Genomic DNA, 22,716 nt, shown 5'->3' with positions numbered 1-22,716 from the left:
TCATTTACCAAACCGCATAACTCAAGTATTTATGCAATCTAAATTACATCTCGCATAAAGCAACAATCCAATTCAATTGTGCTGAATATATTTAATTTAATAGTGCACTCTAGTACAATTTTAAACCACCCTACCACTGCTTAGATCATTGAATCAAACCAAGTTCATAAAGACAGACAACATATTTTACTTATTCATCTTTTTATAGTAATTAATTAATTGTAAACCGACTATGAAATGCAAACGATTTCTGGCTAGACGTCTTGCGATGTTCGCTTTGAATCTCATTCGGATCTTTCTCGTCCTTTTCATTGACACTATTTGCGTTATCAAAAAGTCCTGATTATTCAGTTAATTTCCTTGCAACAATTAAATTCAAACAGTTTTAAGTATTTTGTTATAAATAATTTTCGCGAGGCTCATCTTATTCCTTGTTTATGCAAAGCGGTATTTTTAAAATGGAATATTTATGGAACGACTTTTATTATAAACTCGTAAATAAAATCGCGTCAAACGTCAAAACACAAAAGCGGTTAAAGTCAGCTTGACTTGCCCCAGTTCATTGCTACTTTAATCCTCGGAGATATTAAAAACGCACGTTTCTGACAAAATGTACAAACGAGTGACTCTCTTTGAAAACTAGACAATTTTATTCATTTTATATGTCTATCTTATTACAACTTAAAGAAAAATTCTACCGACCGAATGGTTCACTGATTAGGTGTTTATCATGCTTCATGACGTGCTCTACGTTCAAGATCAGCCGCTTCTTAATTTACCCGTAGCCTTTCATGTGTGCACGGTTCTCATTCATTAGTCTACAAAAATGCGAGTGCAGTGAAAGACAACAAAATGGTAACAGTGATTGAAATCAAGGGAAGCTTTAATGGAGAAGAACCGGTTTCGGAGGAATCGCTAAGGGTAATTTTATTATTTTTTTTTGAGTTGTGCTTTGGGAAATATTTACCCGCTTATGCGTTTTTGCGGATAAACAGCTTTTTAACACTGGCTTCTGGTTAAACCTGCCAATAACAATAACACATAAATTGGATAAATGGTTTCCATCTTAGTATCTACGCTTCTAAACGACAATAACTATATTATTGCAGGGAGCTTCTGAATGTTCATTGATGGATGACCTAGGCAAAAGTTAGGGTATATAATTTTATAGAAATTCGTATATCTGAAACAGGATCTAGATTATTAATTTTTTTTATTTAATACACAAACTGGGAAAGTAAATATACACTTGCTAAGCAAGTTCCTAATAGACGATCTGTAAAACAGACTTCTGAGGTGAGATCAAAGGAAAAATTAATATCCTGCAAGAATCTGCTAATTTTTTGGCAAGCTTTTCATAAACTGTTTGTTGTCTAGTTATGAAGTTAGCTGGTTGTGCTAGTAGTCTAAAATAAGCGACATCAAAATTGACGGAGAGAATTTCTTTCAATTTCTTTCAATTGATCTGATTTTTTTCTTGTCGTTACTTCGCACATAATTGCCTGCAATTTCTCCGAAAGAATCACTCCCCAGCAACTCAGCGAATAGGAATTTGCTTTTAGTTTGGCAAATTAGGCAAATAAACAAATGATGAAGATGTGTAATTTTGATGCGCCACTGTCTGTTTAAACGGAGTGCAAATAAGATCTGCCTGCAAGGCCTTTGACCGAATATTTCGCAAACAATCGTTAAAGGCGGTAAGCTGTAAATACAACACAAATTTATAATTACACGGTCTATTAATGAGTCCAAATCGTCAATATTTTTTAAACCAACTTGAAGCAACGTTGAACGAATCGTGTGTAATAAAAATCTGATAGTTTAAAATGATGAGTAATGGGGAACAAATTTTACGCTTTTTCTTCGTTGTTATGATTATTTTTATGATCAAATGAGAAATACTAAACGGCGAAGTAAAATACGCATCGAGATTTCCACTTTAGGTGCAAGCCAAAAATGGATAGCAGTTCAAAAACTTTACTTATTTCCTATATGAACAAATATTATTTGCTTTTGTTCCCGAGAATGAGTTCATCAAAACGAGAAGTTTATTATCCAAACAAAAAGTGTTATCTCTGGGGCTATACGCCGGGTAATCACTTTTTTATTAATTCGAATGTCTTCCGCCGAATATCGAAATTATATTCACACACACTCTTTTCCGCGTTCAGTTTCTCTTTAAGTTTCCAAGAGAATTCAACTGAATCAGAATTTTTTGTTTGTTATTCGCTCTAAATTTTAATACATTGTGAAAGTAGTGAAAACGAGGGTGAGTATTTGAAAAATGCGCCGTACTGAAGTCGAACTCCATCAAGAATACAATACGAAAGAGATTGCACTCAGGAAAGACTCCAACATTGTCGCCGAGGTAAAGAAATTGCGCAAAAAACAAGCGAGGAACAAGATCAATTACATCTAATGGCCACAATAGGTTGCATTGAAACCTCTGTTGAACATGCTAGCTTTTCAATACATTTTTTTGGGTTTGATTTTTAATGTTCGATGTGTGGCTAATGGAAAACAAAATGATTGTTTATCGGTGGATTGGCAGAAGCAAGAACGAAAAGTAACTATTTTTCAGACAATAAAATACAAATTTTATACTAAAACCTTTTGTTTTAGTAGTTTTGAAACTTTGACTTGATTATGGACGATCCCAAATGTTTTCAATTTGTTTATTTAAACCTGAAAATCTAGTAGCTTTAAGGCTATGGACATGAAACTTGGAAATATTACTATTATTGACTTACGGGCCAATTTTGATTTATTAATTTTTATGTTTTTTTAATTCGACATCAAAAATCTTTGTTTAGATTACACCACTTGTACAATTATTAATTCTCTTTATAATTTTTTTTCGGATTATTTTGACTAAACCGTTCTCCACAGGTCTATCTATCTTTTGAGCAATATCTCAAAGCTAACCGTTCTAGTTCCGAGTAATTTAAACCATCACTTTAACTACTTAACAGTGATTTATCGCTATCCGACGACGGACGCTTCCGGAAGGCACATTTTCCTAACATATAGCAACACATTTTGCACCTAATGGAACTGCTTACCTTCATATTAGAAATGCAGAATTTCCAGATCATTAAAAGTAACATTAACAGATCTATAATTACAGGAAGAGCGTCGCAGGACGGGAAGATATGTAGCAACTGTGATAGCAATTTTCGTCTCTCTGTTTGGTCTATATCAAGCACTAGCTCGAGGGACTCCAGAATATGCTGCATTTTTTTTACCAGCACTTATTATGTTTCTTTATGTTCTGTGGATTTTATACGCTTCTAGAGCCCGTGGCAAGGCTTCTAACGTAAGTTGAATAATAAATAAAATTTAAAACTTAAATTTTCTCCCTAGTTAAGAAGTGGGACGGTAAATGAATAATAAATTTAGAAAAATATTGCTGGGAGGCGCCTAGAATCTGTCTTTTGAAACTTAATTAGGAGCAGTGAAGGAAATTAAATTGAATAGAAAACTCGTGAAATCATTTTATCAAAAGATCGTAATTATTTCACTTTGACAAAGACTGTTATGTTAAACTTTCAATTGCCAATTAAACCGTGCCACTAATTATAGGTACGCTTATTATCAATTTTCGGTACATATTGTGTAAGCTAACCCACAGGATAATGAACTCGTTATATTAATGAAGTGGTGCTTGTCTAGAACTTGGCCTCATAAATTTTCAAACCTCAATATTTATTTAAGCAACCTATGAACACAACTTTAACATTATTTTTATTAGCTACGACTATGTCGATTTATTAATCCATTGTTATTTTACGTGGTAGACAAATAAATAACATGTCGAACACGAGTCTGACTTTATAAATAAACAACTTCTGACCTGCTTTGACATGATGAAATTAGAATTTTATTATCTAAATGAATTGTTTTGATTGGCTTCTGTCTTATGCTATGACTTTTTCCAGGAAAATTTAGAGAACGAAGACATTTCAGAAAACAGTGGAGGTGTAATTGAAAATCCTATTTCTCCCAGCAACACTACAATGTCGGACAAACCGTCTACGTCAAGTGATACTCGGTCCTTCTGTAGGTCTTATTCCATTGCGTAATGAAAGAAATAAAGAAATTTTAATATCGTGTGAAGATATTAGAACGTATGTATGTATGTCTGTAATATTTTCTATTATATTGTTATATTAAAACGGTGTTACACTTTTTTTTATGAAACTACTCTAAACCTAGTTTCTATTTGTAATCCAATTGTGGAAGTTGCTTCTTCAAATAATGATGATTCATTTCAGTTTATATGTTGATTGCTATATTCTCAGTTTTATAGGGTACGACTATCTCAAACAACATAAACTGTCCCATTATTTGCCGATATGCTTTCATTTATTACAAACTAAATCCAGATTTACGTAATCCGAGGAACTCCGGAAAATACAATTTATGTCTGACTAAATTTATCGATTTGAAAATATTTGCAGTCGGTTAACTCAAAGTCTGACGTTATTAATAAAGTAATTAATTTCAATATTTACCGTTTTCAACCATTAATTTTATAAATTATTACACTATAATGTAAACATTTCAGCAAATTATGTTTTTTTCATCGTTGATCATAAATAAATTATACGATTGGCGCACGTAGCATATGATGAAAGTACGCAAAGCTTTTGTGTAAAGCTGCACTCTTGCATCCTTTTAAAAGAACAAAGGATTGAACGATGAATAGTGGAGCAGGTCGTAAATTTAAAATTAAAATTAACTTTCGGATGAAATGAAGTGGAAATGATACATTCATTTTAGATTTCCATTAATAGAGATCGAACATCTACGCTCGTCTGTGTGGCAATAAAGAAATTATCACGTTGTTTAGCGTCCATAAAATGAGCTTTATCCAAATAGTACAACGAGAGATGAGTTTTCCTCTATGGCTACTGATTTACTGTGCTCCTCCTTACTGATTTCCTGAAGGACCCAGTCCAATCCGGGACAAGGCAGTTTTCAGAATCGAATCGTAATCGTCGTCCTTGGTAGATGAAGATTTTAAGAGTTTTTCTAGGCTTGTTTTCAGTTTGCGTTTTTTTTTATTTTTAGACTCATTTACAATATTCAAAACAAGGGAATTTTCAGTCTTCGAGAAGACTGTATCTGTAACAGAATCCTAACTAAAATTCATGTTGGCATCAGTTTGTCGAATTCATTCCTTTCGTTTTCAACGCTTTTAAAACAGTTTATATCTATCGGAAAAACAATTTTCGAAAATGAAATTGAACGGAACTACGTCTTTCCCTGGTTTTGGTGGAATTTAACGTCGTTTACCCATATTAAAATTCCGAAGCAAGATACTAATATGCAAGCATCCCACGAATTGAGAAAATATATCGATATTACTAAAATAGCAAAAATCCAGCCAGGCAGAAGAGTTTTTTTTAACATATCAGTTTACGTCTTTATTCCAAGTATTTTTGAAAAATCAATATTAATAACAAAACATGTTGATTGAATATTAAAACAGTTTTCGTCGCTTTTTACTGAAAGCGCGTGGTTTTGCCTTAAAGCTAATCGAGAACATGAAGTAGAGAAAAGTAGTGGGCAGAAGATCGATTACGTAAATAACTTGAATGAATAATTAAGATAAGAATTCCTAAAGGAGACGCTTTCAAATCTGAAAAAATATTTACTTTAACGACGTAGTACATTATTGAACGAGTTCTGCTTAAAAATAAATAAATACTATTTGAAAGTAGTTACAATAAAATGTATATCATTCATGAAAAAGGATATTTAAATATAAAATGTTAGGAGTATGTTTTATTAATAAATAAATCCGGTGTGAAATAAGCCTACATAGAATTCTATTGTACCCTTTGTCTTTGCTTTGCTCTACAAGCCCATGGATACTTCAGACTTACCACAGCCCTATTCGCATGTTAGGAAATTCTAAATAATAAATCAATACAAATCAGGTTATTTAGTTTTATTCTTGACTGGGTTTTATCCGACGGGCCATTTATTTAGCTACTATTGGAAAAAGACAGCTCCGAATCAATCGTTTTCTTACACTATTTATTTCTGTTCTCGGATTTAAGCTTAATGCAGTAATAATCGTTTCAATGTGGATATTTTATAGGTTCTCTGAATATAACCTAAACTAGACTGGTCTTGCGAAAATCTAAATATTGGTCCAACGAAACGAATTAACTACAGCAAATACATCACGTATTCCGTAGTGATTCAAGACCTGTTTACTAATTTAAACATCAAACTTAAACAGTAAACATTATCGACATGATAATAGTTTATACACAAATATACATTAAGTATGTAATGGTGTTTAATTTGGACCTGCTCCGTGTAATTATTTAGGTGGGTGCTGGATTAAACGATGGACCACCGCTTCTAATCAGTATTAATCCGACGCGATGGTCTGGCTCGACCACGAGCAGACTCTCGAGGGATTAACAATTTCTAGGTTCACTGCTCAATGATTAACTTTAGACCAACTCGATTTTTACGAGAGGAAATTTGAAAAGTTGTTTCAGGACATCTTACTATCGTAATTTCGAGTATACAAAAGTGTCTTTTAATTAAGAAAATCGGTACTTAAAAGTTAGATCTCTTTAACAATATCAAGTTGTTCCCATATTGTCAATTAAAATGTTATAATTGGATTTATTTATATTGAACGTCTCACTCGGGTAAAATGACACCGATGATGATAAGGAAGCAAAAAAAACTATTGATTTGGGAATGTTCTAATTCACTTACAACTGCTTCTATTGCCGATAAAACATTTCTTTATCGTCTTGTACCTCCAATAAAAGTCTGTTTTATCGACTTTCAGAGAATTGTTATCTATTAAAATCAAACTTCAATGTTCATGACAAAATGTTGAAATAGAATCGAAGTGTTTCGGTTTTATTTTTACTTTCCTGTTTTTGACCGAGTCAAGATTTTTGATCTGACCTATAGATCATGTAGCTTTCACGCAAAGAAAATGAAATTCAGAATAATTTTAGAGTTGTTTTTTCAGTGTGCCAAATCTCAAAAGTCTAGAACAAAAGAGGCAAAGAAATATTTATTTTTAGGATGAACTAAAATGTTTTAATATTCTACATTAAATGTCTGGTAACATTGTAGGCTAAGACAATAAAATTCCGAGATATTACAACTTTTGACTGCTTGTTAACCACCCAAATTACAAAATTATAAAGCAAACGCAACCAAGTTTAGAGTTTTTTATATGATTGGTAGCTGTCACAGTATAAGACTTGGTTATCTACACAAAATAATTATAGAGTAGAAGAGACAAATTTCTGCTCGAGACTGGTGAAAAACAGTTTGATTCTAAATTTTTCATTACTGTATCAACCTTTCAAAATCATCAAATTTAGCAGAAGAGATCAATTTTAGAAATTATCTATTAGAACTTGTACATTTACTTCTTAAATGAAAATGTTTAGCTTTTACCTGAAACAACACTTTTTATTCAACCTCGCAGTTCTAGGAGTTTTAACGCTTGAATAATTAAGTTTGGCGTGGTAACTCTTTTCATCAAACAAAAGTGTGTTAAAGTCCGGCACCAATTCTAAAAATCGATATCAAATCTAAAAATTAGCATAAAGCGCATCTCTCTTTCACCACTACATGTTCCCGGAGTATTTCAATGTAGGTACCTACACCTAAACTTACCCTACAAATATTAACTGGCTAACCCTTGCTAGTGGGTAAATATTAATTCAGAATCACGTAATGTGTAATTTCACTAACGCCCTCTGTGGTAAGTATAATTTGCATAGTTGCTAATTTTCATGATTTCAACGATTCCACATAAATTACCAATGTATGCTTGGTTCAATGATCTTGTCTTTTAGCACATGTTGATTACTGGTGTAAGCGCAGACGCGGGCCTGGAGCCCGTCCGGAGCCGCTCCGGGAACAGTCAAAGATTTGCTACCAACCTGTTGGTTCCAGTGCGCTTTAGAGCAGTTAATGAGTTACTTTTTACATTTCGTATCAAATCTTTTTTTCACTCATTGACTTGAAGGTAAGTTTTTGATATTTTTAAAAAGCGAATTATTTTTATAAAATGATTTTCACTTTATATTAGCGGTATTTGCAACAATATGTCTACGAAGTTGTTAATATTTACTTATCTTTCGATTGTAACTAAAACAAAAACAAAAAAACTTGTATCACTTTACAGTAATAGTAACATGGAAAAGAGAGGTAATCAGACTTGGTCGTTTTTACTGATATTCTACATTTCGAACATTGTTCGCTGCGATAGTTACGCATTTCGAAGAATTAAAAGATACCATATCATATCGGTTATCAGTATGGTGACAAATGCGTTAGGTACAAAATCGAGCTGAAATTAAAGACGAAATTGTATATTTTATTTAAAGTAAAATTTATTCGCATATTACTATTATTCAGTGTGAAAGAAATCAAAAAGAAAACTCTTGTGTACGTGGTATTACCAATTGTATTTTTAGTTGTATATAGAATCGGTCTATTGCGCCTTTATGTTAAAAGAGACGATTTCAAGCGACAAGCGAAACACCCTAAGCTTAAGGCAGCATGTTTGGAACGTGTTTAGAAATATTAAATCGGGTTTTATGAATAATTACACTGCACATTTGAGTTAAAGTTACTGCGCTTTAACCAATGATTTGAGACGCATATTGTACCAGCAGACAATTTTCCGTTTCAAGATTTCGCTATAAACTCGGAGAGTTATAACTTTGTAACTGACAGTTTTAGTGTTTTTAGCAGTGTCCTGGGAATTGTATCGAGTTAAAAACTGCTAAATTGTATTCAAAAAAACAGAGTTGGATGAACAATTTTATTCCGATGTATTTTAAAAGGGTCTGATTTTAAACGTTCAGCAATTTATTTATGCAATACAATGAAAAACGTGAATATTCTTGAGTTATATGGAAAATTGCATATGAAAATCCTTAAAAACGATTTTTTTTGGGCATCATGGAAAGTCCTGATAAACCTACTTATGAGTTTTATAGTTTCTTGCAAAACTTGTTAAATTTTTTTTTCAAACGCTGTCGAGCATTTCAGAAATTTTGCAAATTTTTAAAAAAAATTGAATAAGATAAACGTTTGTGCTCTAGAACAACATTTTTTCGAGAATATAATTGAATTCGAACTTGATGGAGCAAAACCGAGAGCCCGTTCCACTTTAAAAATGACTTTCCACTTCACCAGCATATTTTTTCCCAAAATTTGTTGATTAGCGTTATTATTATTATTATTATTATTATTAATATTATTATTGTTTCAAAATCGGTTAACTACAAAATGGGAAAATGTTAATTAAAGTGTAAGTTGGACATATTAAATTTACCATTTAAATAAATGTAAATTAACTGCCTATTGTTGTTGATAATATTATTATAAATTAACACAAATTAAATGACAAGCGTTAAACAAGACTGACAAACACATTATTTATTGGGTTTATCGAAAGCGGTCACTAATAATGCGCAATAATTTTGTTGTCTTCTAAATAATGGATTGCTCTAATCCAGACACGGACTAAAGTGAAAATCTTAAGCTTATATCACCACAGTAGAGCCAGCTAAAATTTGGTGTCAAGTTGACACCGGCAATTGTAATAGTTTTATTGGTAATACATCACTTTAAAATATGTAATTCATAAAATGCAAACATTCAAAGCTCGATAAAGTTGTCTTTTTTTACATTAAAAATGAGTACATAATATGACATTCTAATAAAGAAACACCTGTTTTTACATGTCACGAATAGGCGATATTCTATTGTTTGAAAATATCTATTTTCACGCAAAAGAAACACGGAAGCGATATTTCCCCTTAGAAAATGTACCTTTCAATAATTCTATTGATTTATGTCGCGTCTTTTAGGAACAGCAAGGTATATGGGTAATTTATTTGTATCCCACTTCAAACAAGACATCCAACTTTCTTGATTGAAGTTATGACGAAACTGTAAGCCTCGCCTCAACACTGGATGCCAGTTGTTAAATCTTGTTAAATAGGTTTAGAATTCGACACACTGCTTTTAATGAACGCGAATTTTACTAAAATCAGTTGCGTTATCGCGAGGATATTAATTAATTGCACATTTTGATTTTTAGTTGCGTAAAGTAAATAAAATAAATCTATTTACTTCAATATTTGGAATTGTTAGTCTAATCTTGAACACCAAGCTATTTCGAAGACAAAACGACGATTTCAATTATGGTGCTTTGGCGTCTACATTAGATGCGAGTAAAGCTGTATTTACTTATCTGTTCGCGCTGAGCTTATTTATTATTTGCTTAATGCTTATAATTCTAGCTTATCAATTCAGCACAGAACAACTAATTGAAAAACTCCTGTAGGTAGTACGTAACTAGATTAAACTTTATATCACCGTAAACATTGGTATATTAATTTAAATTTTGTCAGTTATTTACACCAGTTTAATATAAAATGTTCGGGTGGTAAGTATACTGTACTTGTTTATTTACTCTTTGTATCAAAATTATGTGGGATGGTTTTGTTAAAAGGAATTATATTTAGAAATTGATTAACTATCCCCATTGCGAATGTAGGTGGACGTTGATTGTTTAATGTTTGGGATTTAGTTAATAGCACTCTGAAAGGGTTGCAGCTTTTCAATCACAAAATAAAACCGACATGTAATGAGATTCTGATTTATGTAAAGGTATGCTTTTACATGAGTGTAACATAAACTGGTGGAAAAATATGCTCAAAGTATGTTTAATATTCCAATTATCAATTTTTCTGGTTTGTTTGGCCCTTTGATCGTTACCAGGTGTTCATGCCATTCCTTCGGGCTCATATTGCTGGGTGTAGGCAGTGTTTTTTTGTCTACATGAACGATTTCTACATTTACAATGTAAAGCAGGTGCTGACGTACCTTTCCGCGTCCGAGAAATCGAATCCAAATGAAATTTGATTACATTTTTGTATAAAATGATTTTTATCCCTTAAAACCTAATGTAGGCGAAATCTGGAAGTTAATTAAAACTAACGTTGGTCTTATTACTTTTCATCATTTAGAATAATGTATTCAACCTTCTCCATTTCAGAATTCAGACAATTCAGAAAACGGTCTTTACTACGACCAGAAAAGCACGTTTATTTCCTTATTTGCTTTTTATTAAAATTGAACTAAAGCGGCCCAGTCTTATTAATCTCTCCAAAAAAAATCTTACAAGAAAATACGGTTAAGTTGATACAGCTTGAAAGAGCTTTAGCATAAAAGCTGCATGTATCTTGTACGTTCAATGTAAACGTGTACGGGTCATTTGGGATAATGGTATAATAACCTCCTACCAACTCTACTGAAACCACTCTAAAGAAAAGTGCTTTTATTTTCTTTTATTGGGGACTTACGGCTATACTACTGAACGGATGTGAAGTACAATAATTAAATTCGTTATTACAACAATTCAGTCGCAGCACTATTTAAAATCAAACTCATCTCCTTTAAAATTCTTGTTTTTTTTCTTTCTATTCAAACCTTGTGGTAATGAATAACAAGGAAAGCTTCCGTATCCTTCTGATGAACTGCTTTTTTAAGAAACTAAAGTATAATTTGATTAATGTATTCGTGTTTTATTATGTAAATCTCGTACTACAATGAAAGCATTCTCTTGAGATTAGGATTTTAATAATATTCATAAACCCACTTCAATCTCTCTGGAAAGCGAAAAATTCAAGAGCAAAGAGAAATGGATCTGAAACTAAAAAATTAAAGTAGGTACAAGTTAAAAACAGAAATTGAAAGATTTTGCTTTGTTTTTCAGGTGTGGTAGTTCTAAAGTGTGAACTTTGTAAATAGTCCAGGGGCTTAAGTCCAAGCGATATGTGAGGATTTAGGGAATTAAAACTTGGCTGGAAATTTGTCAGTGTAAATCCAGAACTTGGGAACTTTGTTCCCCCAAAATCTTCTAGAATTTTATACGCGGAAACAGATGATACTGCGTTAAATATGAAGAGTTCTTGAACACGGCGAAAATCCTCTTGACAAAGACACAACTTGACCTGGTGCATTATCTTGACACTGCGAGCAAAATCCTCGTTTAATCCTTACACTTTCTGTCTTTCGTACTTGTGATTAATCCGTTTAATTACCAGACACCATCTAAAAACGACCACTGCTCCTAGTTTTGATCTATCCAATCTTTCCCTGTTCATTTCCGGTGGAGTGGAACTTTTCCCGTGCATCGATTTCCGTTTTGTTTTCGGTCGCCATCCAGCTTTTGACTTTTTTCAATTTTACACAACGCTGCCTTACCTAATCAGTGCTCAAAAACAATCAATTAGAGAGTTATGGTGTATATTTTAATGAAAAGTCGTTACTTATTCAATCTCATTTTTCAGAAGAAGCGCAATCTCTATTTTCAGCAGATAAACCGCATAATCCCGGAAAAAAAAGTTTAAAAACACATATGTACGTGCGGTTAGCTCGTTTTATCAAAAACACCTTAAGCTAATTGAAATACGAACGGTTCGTTAAAGGTAGGTTTAAAACAATACCCAGTACAACCAACTTGTGTATTATTATTTTCCAATTATTATTATCAAATACAATTTAGGAAATTTAATTCCTATTGGGGCGCTCATTTTATCTCCACCGTTAAAATAATAGTGAACTTGCAGATTCCGCTTTTAATTAATTATATCACGTACACAAGGATTCTGTTTGTTCAGTTTTGAAACAAAATGTTTATTCATTCTTTAGATTTATACGTGTCATTTTACAGTCTTAATTGTGGAATAATTTAAATTCAAATTTCCTTACATAAACCATAGAGGAAAAATGATAGAAGCGTCTTTATGATATTCCGACAGCCGAGCACCGTGTTTAGCGTTTATCTGCGATGGTTTTTATTGTCTTCGTTCTGTTCAAATTTTATTACCTGGCTGCATAAATTTAAGGAATCTGGAGGAAACCTGAAAAATTAAGTCTGAATTTATTTTCGGCTTAAAATGTGAATTCTTACATCACTATGTTTGCTTTTCAGTTTAACGACTGAAGTCAAATCCAAAGAATTTGATGAAGGGAAGACATCAATTTCGCAGGCGATTTAGCTTGCAACCTTCGTTTTTAAAAGAAGAACCGGAACCAGACAAGCGCTTGCATAATAATAGGTAAGACGAAAATTTTACATTAGCACATACTGTTTATGGTTGTAATGCTGCATTGCAGCAAAACAATTTATTTTAAGCGAAAAACGACGCAGTTGTTTCGTCTGTGTCTAATTATATGAAAAAGTTGCTAGTTTGTAAACATGTAAGTTTCATTTTTATTTTAAGGATAAATTCTAGTTCAATTGCTAGAATAAATTAACAATCAAATCTTGATATTAATCTAAATTGTACAAAATATTGACGAGGAGACTAAAACGTTACATCATCGAACACACTGAAATCTGAAATATGAAACTTCAAATCTAACAAGTGTCAGACAACAGTGACATCTGATACGTATTTTCCGCTAACTTAAAAGCAGAATAATTCAAGTTCAGTTTTCCCAACTTTCTCAAAACAATATTGATCGCACGGCACATAAAAGTTATTGTAATAATAATAGCTTTTATTGTGCGAACCATGCAAGTCCTAATTGGAGGTAAGTAACTGAAAACAATACAAATGAATTCTGAATTATAAAAACAAAGTAAATAGCCCGTTGTAATGATTTTTTCTACATAAAGATAAATGCGGTCTGCAGCTTAATTTAAAACAACTTAACAATTTGGAAAGAAAAGATATGACTAGATAAATAATACTCCTAGTTTAGAACTGGGGCAATCTGTGATAGTTTTCTTTGAGAAAAGCTGACGAAAACAGAATGGAATGTCGAAGAAATGTAAAACCGCAGTTTCGCATTTTGTTGAAGCAAAAACCTAATTCCGTGTCACTTTCGAAGCCCCGGATTAATGAGGGACGAACGAAATTAAACTGGGAAAAAAGTATCGGTGTTTATCTGAAGGTTCTTATAAAAAGTGCTCATTCATTTTCAGCCTTTCAACAGAAATAACCAAAATCATGAACAATAAATTTTGCAGGAAAATGTTTAGCAGTTTTTCATTTAAATTTTATCACACAAGGTAGTTCTTAGCTATGGCACTATAAATTTTTGTCATACGCATGGTACGTATTGAAAATAAATTAAATGAGAAGGTGAAAAAAGTGGACAAACCTAAAAAGGCAATTGCATTTTTCGTGCACTTTTCGCAACAATATCACATTCACAGACACAAGGGTTTTCAGTCCACTTGTGATGGACATATTCGCGTTTACGCTACATGGAACACGTTTTGATGAACAAAACATTAATTTTTAACGAATTGTTGGACGTTTCGGAGTGAATGAATAGGCTGAAATTAATTACAACGAACCGCACGTTTTTAGATGATACAATCAAATTTAATGCCATGTAACGGAATTTGCGTTTCTCTCGATATATTTTATGGTGAATTAATAATTTTAAAATTCACTACTATTGTGATTTTAGTAGATGGATTATTGGTAGCAGATCCAGGCACGCTGTGCTGTCTGGCATAAACATTTTCAGTTTTATTTTCTAAATATTATCGGTTTAAGTATTTACAACCGCGTGGATTTCGGCCATTTCTAATTTAAGTGTTGTGTATTTCTGTGATTACATGTTGGTCACGAAAATTACTTTCTGAACCGAAAAAACTGATTGATTTAAAGATGGAATCGCCAATTTTATTCGTTACAAGTATAAAATTGTTTAAAGTAGAAACTATTGAGGTTATTTGATTTTCTATTTTTATGGAAACCTTTTAAATCAAACGTTCAGTTCAATTCCATCCGATTTCCATAAAAATTTAAGGCGATTAATTCTCTCTCTTGGTTTAGTATCCCAAAAACACACAAAAACAAGTCTACCGCTGTATATTATCTATAATAAATCATAAACAAATACTCAAACCGCAAAATTGGGTGTAAAAAATTATTAGTGCTTATTTATTACAATATAAACAGGTTTACGTCTCGTCTGAACAGAGATGCAGTTGGGAAATTCTGTTTACATTTTGGTGTGGAAGATTCTACGATAACAACTTTCCATATATAATTTTATATCTGATCGCATAACTGCTGCATGTACACAAAGTTTAAATGCAATATTTCCAGCGGTTTTGAACGTCGAAGCATATCCGCGGATAAAAATACGGAATTATAGGATTTTTTTGTGAATGTCGTGATTTACCTAATTAGATTCTATATCTTCGCAACTATAATTTCGCATCCTTTAATTACGAAATTCTCATTTTAATCCTCATTGTAGCTTTTATTTGTCAGAGCGTGAGAGTAATCAAGTGCTTTGTTTGAGAATCGTGTAACAATCACTATTTCTGAGGCATTAAGTTTAATTCTAAATTACAGTTTAAAGGCTGCAAACATTTGTAACAAAGCTACACGTTCGTTTGAAAATGTGGATTATGTGAAGTGAAAGACAACGCACTGTAAACTCTTTCATGACTGTTTTAAAATATTGTCTAGGGTTCTCAGGTCACAAAAAAGCGAAGATGCGGAAGCCCTGGAAAAAGAAGATAATCTAGGTGCAGCCAACAGCGTTCGTCACAAGATAGTAGTAATGGGTTCAGCTAAAGTTGGGAAGTCTTCCATTATAACACAGTTCTTATACGGAACGTTCTCTTCAAAATACAAACGCACAGTGGAAGAAATGCATCATGGAGATTTCAATGTTACTGGAGTCCATCTAACATTAGACATCTTAGATACAGCTGGATCGTACGAGTTTCCTGCCATGAGGGCATTGTCAATTTCATCAGCAGACGCATTTATACTAGTATATGATGTGACTGACACTTCGACTTTTGAAGAAGCCAGGGCCTTAAGAGATCAAATACACGAAACTAAGGCTACGTCAAATGTGCCTATTGTAGTTGTCGGAAACAAAATCGATCTGGCTGGAAATAGAGAGGTACAAAACAATGTTGGGCTTTACAAACTGCTTGTTTTTTTTTTCGTTATCGAAATGATTTTTCCTCAGTTGCATTATCGTTTTGTTTTTCTTTGGAACGTTTTTGCTATATTTCTGTGACTTTATTTAGGTAGACACTGCGACAACAGAGTCTGTAGTCACCGTAGATTGGGAAAACGGCTTCGTCGAAGCTTCGGCAAAAGAAAACATAAACATAACTAAAGTTTTCAAAGAGCTCTTAACACAAGCTAAAATCAAGTACAATCTTAGTCCCGCGTTACAACGGCGTAGACGGCAATCTTTGCCGCCACAGTCTGGTCCTCCATCGTCGACACCTTCACAGGCAGCAATGATTCCTTCAGCCGTCCAGCTTCAACATCTCCAACAAATTAGAGATCGTCATGGAAAAAGAAATTCTTGTATCATATCTTAAATTAGAAAAACATTTCTTTATTGTACGTAAAACAATGACTGATGCCCAATTAAGAACAAATGTATTGATCGACCAGTATTGATTTCTGTTCTACTTGCCTATGAGTTAGTTAGTTACTTCCTCTTGAAATTGGTTATGATAGCAAATATTTTAATCAATGTGTGGTGCGATAAGAATCTAACACGCAGACGCAGAGAAGCATACTTAATTTCCAAAAGCTGGAGGAAATAAAGCATTTTCTGAAAGCAATATTGAAACTTTTTGCGACGTTTTAATTTTAGTTGTCTTCAATTTGAACACCAAGGGCAGAACGTCATTGTTTCTGTACACTAACTGAACTAATTCTTCCATATTAATAACTTTATGTCGGTTATATAGGTAAGTGGTGTATATATAATCCAAATAACTTCATGAAATATATACCATTTTAGTACAATCGTTTTGCGTATCCTTTTTTCATCTTTTTTATTTAGCTTAGAATTCTTTTGCATAATTTTAACAGTTGCATTAAAATCGATGAATAACCTAATCAAGGAAACAAGTAAGTTAATAAAATACACCTCTTTATATTTTAACACTAAATTTCGTTTAGTTCTAATTGGATCTTGCATTATTTTCTTTTACTAAAGCTGCGAGAACCAACTAAAACTAGGGAAGTTTCACATTGTAAATAGCTCCAAATTAGTTTTCTAAACGAGCTGCTACGTGAAAATAATTTTTAATATGCATATTCAATGTCTCACAAGTTTGATGTAACTGTTTAGCATTATGCGGTCGGAATTTATATCACTAATAAACCTTTAGAAACTTAGGGACTAGATTTATGAAGAGACTGTTTATGTTTTTACATCTGTTCTTTTTTTTATTATCACTTTAAACTGTTGGCAGAGATGCGTTATTTTGTGAAAAAAAATAGTCAAAATTATTGATTCAAAGTCACGGTTTAGTACGCTTTATAACAGGGTCTAACTTTCGAAACCTGTTAAAAAGTGATTAACGTTCTACATTTTTTACTCTTCCGGTATAATTTCTGTAGCAACCATAATTAAGTTGATCTAAAAGTAAACACTCGGAAATGGAGTTAACTTTCGCTTTCACGAGAACAAAAAAGTACGCAAAATAAAGCTTATCTCATTCAACTTCCCAATTCATTTGTTGGTTCTTTCTTCAGTAGTTTGTAGCTTTTATATTCGTATTGTTAGTTTTAGTTGTCTTTCGTATATGTGACTTGAATCTTGACAATCCAGATAAATGTATTGTTAAATATAGAAGAAGATTTAATAAGTGTAAATTAGTTTCCAATTAAAAAAGACAAGAATGTGTATTGTATCTTATTGATCTTTTGTCAGAGGGTGTAAAATTCAGAATATTTTTCAGGAAAGCTATAATCAATAAACAATTGTGTTTTATAAATGGAGTTTATGAGCATTTTATTGGCTTCAGCTTCATTGATTCGATCAAATGTCCTTTTCAAAATTGAACTGTATAAATCGGTCGTGGCACACTTCCAGTGACCTTTACAAGAATCCATACCAAAAGTAAGCACAGAGCTTTTATAACTGACAGATGTTTGAGTTCTTAAAGAAGGATTAATTTTTCAAATTTCAAAATTTGAGCCTCCTTTCATTTATTTCTTTCTTCTAATAATATTCTCTAAACATTCGTTAAACATAACTTTATATTGCACCTTAAGATGAAAAATCGAATTTACAACAACCTTTGTCGTTTAAGCTCCAGGCAAACTATACGGTGGATGATCTCGGGTGGGAACGTAATATAATCCAAACCTAAAATAATACCAATCAAGCACTTATTATCTATTAGAATTTTTATTACTTGTAAGTTTCAGGTTGTCCCATGTAAACATCTGTTAATTGAGAGCAACGATTGTATAAAGCGTCCTCTACAGAATTACACCGCTTACTTCGAAAGGCCTGTTTATTCAATATCGTCTCCGCAAAAAAATAATAAGCTCTAGCATGATTGCACAATAAACTCTCACTAACATGCCCTAAAATACTGAAATAGTTTAACCACTCAATCTCAGGTGGATTAACAAGATCATAACTTACAAAAATCATAAACGTCGGGGCAACCCGGTTGCCACCTTCCTCCGTTTGGATAAAAATCAACATGTCCAACAGGTTGCGCTATGCTTAATACCTTCATATACGTATGAATAACATCGACGATTTTCGCGTCATTTGAGTCGAGTTTCAAATTGGGATCAGATTCTTTGAAACCAGGGCCAGCCGGATCCAAGCCTATAATCACTGGAAAAGGTTACAAGGAAAAGTTTTTTCAAGCTTCAGGAGGTGCATCGCTCCTTCGAGGATTCAACTGGACAAAAAGTGAAATAGAAAATATTTAGTCCTTTTTTATGATAGTCACGATCCCATCGGATTCGAAACTAATCTTCTAAATCAGGGTCCCAATAGAATATTGATTTTTACACAGCAGCTAGCCAAACACTAAAATCTTTTATGTTCCACCAGTGATGACATGCAACCTCCACACAAATAAGGGGAAAACATTTCGCGGCATAAAACCATACATTTCCTGCCCCCGGAATCTAATCCCGAACAAAGTTATTTAATAAAGAAATGGGAAATTATTTTATCGATTATCCAGTTTACTTGGAAAAGAGTTGATGCCGGTTTCCGACAAAACCGTAGATTATAATTAAAGTTTGCGTTCCTTACTAATCAAATCTCTTCAAAAGGCGAAATATTTTTAAACTTAAATAACCAGCCTAATTGAGATGCAAAAAACTTGGCTCGCGGTAAAGCAAAAAACGACGGGTTTTTGCTCGAGGACGTTTCAAAATATTTATATTATGCCTATTTTCCACCGAGTTGTGATATACACCAACAAAAGTATTTGCAAAAATATCAGTTTAAATCTATTGGTGTACAAAATATTTTTATACGTTTTCTGCCTTCATACCTGTAATCCTACCAACTTTCCCATTTTTGACCTGACTCCCGGCAATTCCAGCAACATGTGCACCCAAACTGTGACCCACTAAATGCACTTGATCCATATTCACACCAACATTGGACAACCAATTTAGAAATTTAGCTAAAACATTACCCGCTTTTCTAGCTCCACTGATTGCAGATAAATATTCGAATTCGCATAAAACTGACCAGTCCACTCCTATCACATTGTAGTTTCCAGTAGACAAGTAAGCTGTAACATTTAGTTGAAAAACATTCTGATTTTCAAACTTTTGGAAAGAAAGAGAACCATTTTTATTGATAACAAATACATCTTCGTTTATGTTGCTTTGGAAGCCATGGATTATAATTTTTGTGGGATGACTTTTATTGAAGCCAGAATTTTTAAAGTTGCTCTTGTCCTTCAGTTTCAAAGTATATGGCGGATTATTCCTGAAAAATAAAATTCATTTATGGAAAAGATTTTCTAATTAGCCATTATTACAGTAAACTTTTGAGAATAGGCGATGAGTTGTGAATATTTTAAAACTAAAGTTATATCGATAGTATCGGATGATCTATATAATTTGTTATTTCAGGATTATTATAGTCAAATATTAAATATATCGATCACCCATAAAACACTTAAGATGAATTATTTACCAAAACTTTTAATTGAAAATCTAAATCATAGATTATGATGGATGATTGCATACCTACAAGACACTGGAAACATTTTGAAGTGCTTTGATTTATTGCAATTTTTAAATACCTGGTAAACAGTATAAAGTGAATATCATCTGAATTAGGTGATTTCGTATAATTATCTCTGATGAGTGCTAGGAATTCTTCTTTATTAAATGTTCCACGTGTGGCAGCTGAATTAAGGAATACAAAATTAATGAAATTTAGTAAAAATTGTTATTTTTTATCTAATATTAACATAACGTTGGGATTAATATTAAAAACTTACCTAAAATAAGTAAAAGAAGAGGAGTAGCAATTAGAGTTACGATCATCGGAGCCATCACACATTTAAACCAAATTCAGAACTAAAAAAAAAGAACTTTCACCGATTGTTATATGGATATGACAATATAACGTTAATGGTGATGTCTATTTTATTCATCTGATTATCATTATATTTGCGTTTCCGTAATTTACTACGGAAATTGTCATTACCACTACTAACTAAAATCTATGTAAAACCATATGAAAAAACGTATGATAGTATTTAACAGTTTTTAAACAATAATTCCATTTCACGCTTAAAAATAATACATAATACGTAATAAAGGATCTATAATTTCCAACGACCCACAAAAGTGATAATGGATGGTACTTGATTAGGTTCGCGATCTATACATCACTCTTGGATTAAATAGTACTTCCTATTACCTTATCTAAAAAATCTGTCGTGTTATTAAAACATTGAGGAAATTATTGTTGTGCCACATTTTGTAAATATTTTTATACTTTCAAGCGTTAAAAAATCCATTGTTTATTCTGTTTTATAAAATGCTTTTTGTTTTCATTCATGAACAAATTAATGATTGGCAGATAGAATAATATAAAAAAGTAAGTCATTAAAAAAAAAATAAAAATCTAAATGCATCCTAAAATTAAATTAAATACACAGGCAACATAATGAATATTAATTGAAATGTTAGTACGCTCTGCAAAATTCAAAGGGAATTAGAAATTGGATCAAAGCAACCATTAGCATTTCATTAAAATAATTCTAGCCTACCACATTTACTAAAATTATTTTGAAAACTATCATTTAGGAAACAATAATAAAAAATCGGGACAAGAAGGTAAACATATTGTTGGAACTATTAATTAATTTAATAAATGCAAATAAGGAATCGAAAATATAAAAAAAAATGTTGTAATGCCAAATTTGAAAATGTAAAAAAATGTAGAAAGAATCTAAATCACCCAAAAAAGTCCTTTCATCATTGCTTTTAATGCTTTGTCGACGGTCTTCTCTTTTGGAATAATCCCTCCTCCTTCATCTGTACCTAGTATCTAATTAAATAAAATATCTAAAATGTTTTAGTGATCTTCGTTCACTTCTTTGGAAATCATTTCATGTACGTTGGTTCTTTGCTTGACGTCATAATTTCTAATTCTTTCGGGTAAAAACACACCTGCACTGCATCGTAGGTTGTCCATTGTATTTTTTCCACGTTGCATTTTTACATTTACAAGTTCCATTAGCGAGAGCAAATTGTTTAAAGCAGTTCTTTATCTCTGTGCCTATTCTTTTGTTTTTCTATATCTACTCTAAATATTTCACTTTGGATTATTTTTCCGAAGGCGATTTTACTTTAGTTGTCGTTAAGCTGTTGAGGTTCTGCTCCGTTTGTTTGCGTTGCTGATTTGTAAACACGATTGAATTCCTTGTTTAGTTCCTCTTTTGCATCGTTAACAAGCTGTTCCATCCGGTATACGGTGTGTTCATTTTTAGAACTTGAACAGTGGACTATAAATATATCGTTTTCTATTCAGCAAATCTGAATTGAGTTTTGTATTATTGCATAACATTAGCTTGATTTCCGGTCATTATTTTATACTTCGGTAGATTTTTTATTGTAAAAGTTGCTAAGACTCCATGCTTTAACTTTTAGTCTTTTTACCTGGCGCATCCACCATTTTTGACAACTTAAAAAGGTTTTTTTTAACGTTGGTATTTTTTATTTATTTTTTCAAAATTATGCCTAGAAACCATATTAAACACACTATATGTTAAAACATAAAAACTAATCATTTAATTTGTTTTTAATATGTAAGATTTTGCAAAAATACAGGATGTAGGGCAATCAATAGAAGTGAAATAAAGTTAATTAAACACACGAACTTATAGGTCATTATCGAATTATTAATTTTGCATTAAGAAGTCAAGCTTTAACAACTAACTATCAGTTAAACAAATTTTGGATCGTCATGTTTTAAGTTAAAAGTGTAGTATTAATTTTATTGTGTTAAAATTTGAAATTTCATGTTTCATAAAATTCCAAAGAATTGATTTATTATGTGTGAAGAAATAAAATTTCAGTGTGGTTAGATAGCACTTTATTAAATTATGGTGGGCCAATGTTTTTATACAATGGGAAACCGCCTGTTCGAACAGTATAATAGTCTATTAACACAATTTGCAAAGGGTAGGCGTATTTTTTTAATGAGGCAGGTACATACATTTTTAAGTTTTTTCCATAAAACAACTCACAAATGTTGGTGCTTAAAAAGTGTGCGTGTAGGAGTTGAATCTCAATCTGTTGTAACAAAAAGTAATGAAATATATATATTTTTTAAATGCGTATGTGTTAATGGCTATTTTCTAGTTTCCAAGGGCCAAATTCAAATTATGTT

General features: G+C 32.2%; 3 protein-coding genes across 4 annotated transcripts; 2 read left to right on the top strand and 1 right to left on the bottom strand.

Annotated features, from left to right (window-relative positions):
• The first annotated feature begins 552 nt into the window (after window positions 1-552).
• LOC148179141 (uncharacterized) lies at window positions 553-4,175 on the top strand. The gene is made up of 3 exons (XM_088029763.1): window positions 553-921; window positions 3,128-3,316; window positions 3,939-4,175. The coding sequence occupies exons 1-3, from the start codon at window positions 853-855 to the stop codon at window positions 4,080-4,082; spliced, it is 402 nt and encodes a 133-aa protein (XP_087885889.1). The 5' UTR covers window positions 553-852; the 3' UTR covers window positions 4,083-4,175.
• A 3,692-nt stretch (window positions 4,176-7,867) lies between these two features.
• On the top strand, window positions 7,868-17,724 carry LOC148179140 (ras-related protein Rap-2b). Of its 2 annotated transcripts, none has more exons than XM_088030366.1 (4): window positions 7,868-8,026; window positions 13,016-13,142; window positions 15,534-15,969; window positions 16,100-17,724. In XM_088030366.1, the coding sequence occupies exons 2-4, from the start codon at window positions 13,048-13,050 to the stop codon at window positions 16,400-16,402; spliced, it is 834 nt and encodes a 277-aa protein (XP_087886492.1). In that variant the 5' UTR covers window positions 7,868-8,026; window positions 13,016-13,047; the 3' UTR covers window positions 16,403-17,724. The 2 variants fall into 2 exon arrangements, with proteins under 2 accessions (XP_087886492.1, XP_087886491.1); XM_088030365.1 differs by having other exon boundaries at window positions 7,870-8,026; window positions 15,525-15,969.
• A 404-nt stretch (window positions 17,725-18,128) lies between these two features.
• On the bottom strand, window positions 18,129-20,369 carry LOC148179139 (phospholipase A1 member A-like). Its single transcript, XM_088029510.1, has 7 exons — window positions 20,315-20,369; window positions 20,114-20,219; window positions 19,652-19,794; window positions 19,349-19,594; window positions 18,475-18,666; window positions 18,239-18,413; window positions 18,129-18,189 (listed from the first exon to the last, which is right to left on the bottom strand). Exons 1-7 carry the CDS (start codon window positions 20,367-20,369, stop codon window positions 18,129-18,131), a joined length of 978 nt encoding a protein of 325 aa, XP_087885636.1.
• Between the last annotated feature and the right edge of the window lie 2,347 nt (window positions 20,370-22,716).

This window comes from Gnatocerus cornutus, chromosome 2 (assembly GCF_029298725.1).
Source record: "Gnatocerus cornutus isolate USDA-ARS CGAHR chromosome 2, icGnaCorn1.1, whole genome shotgun sequence".
NCBI classification, from domain to species: Eukaryota; Metazoa; Arthropoda; class Insecta; order Coleoptera; family Tenebrionidae; genus Gnatocerus; species Gnatocerus cornutus.
The sequence above is the reverse complement of the archived record's forward strand: the minus strand, read 5'-3'. Positions and strand labels throughout refer to the sequence as shown.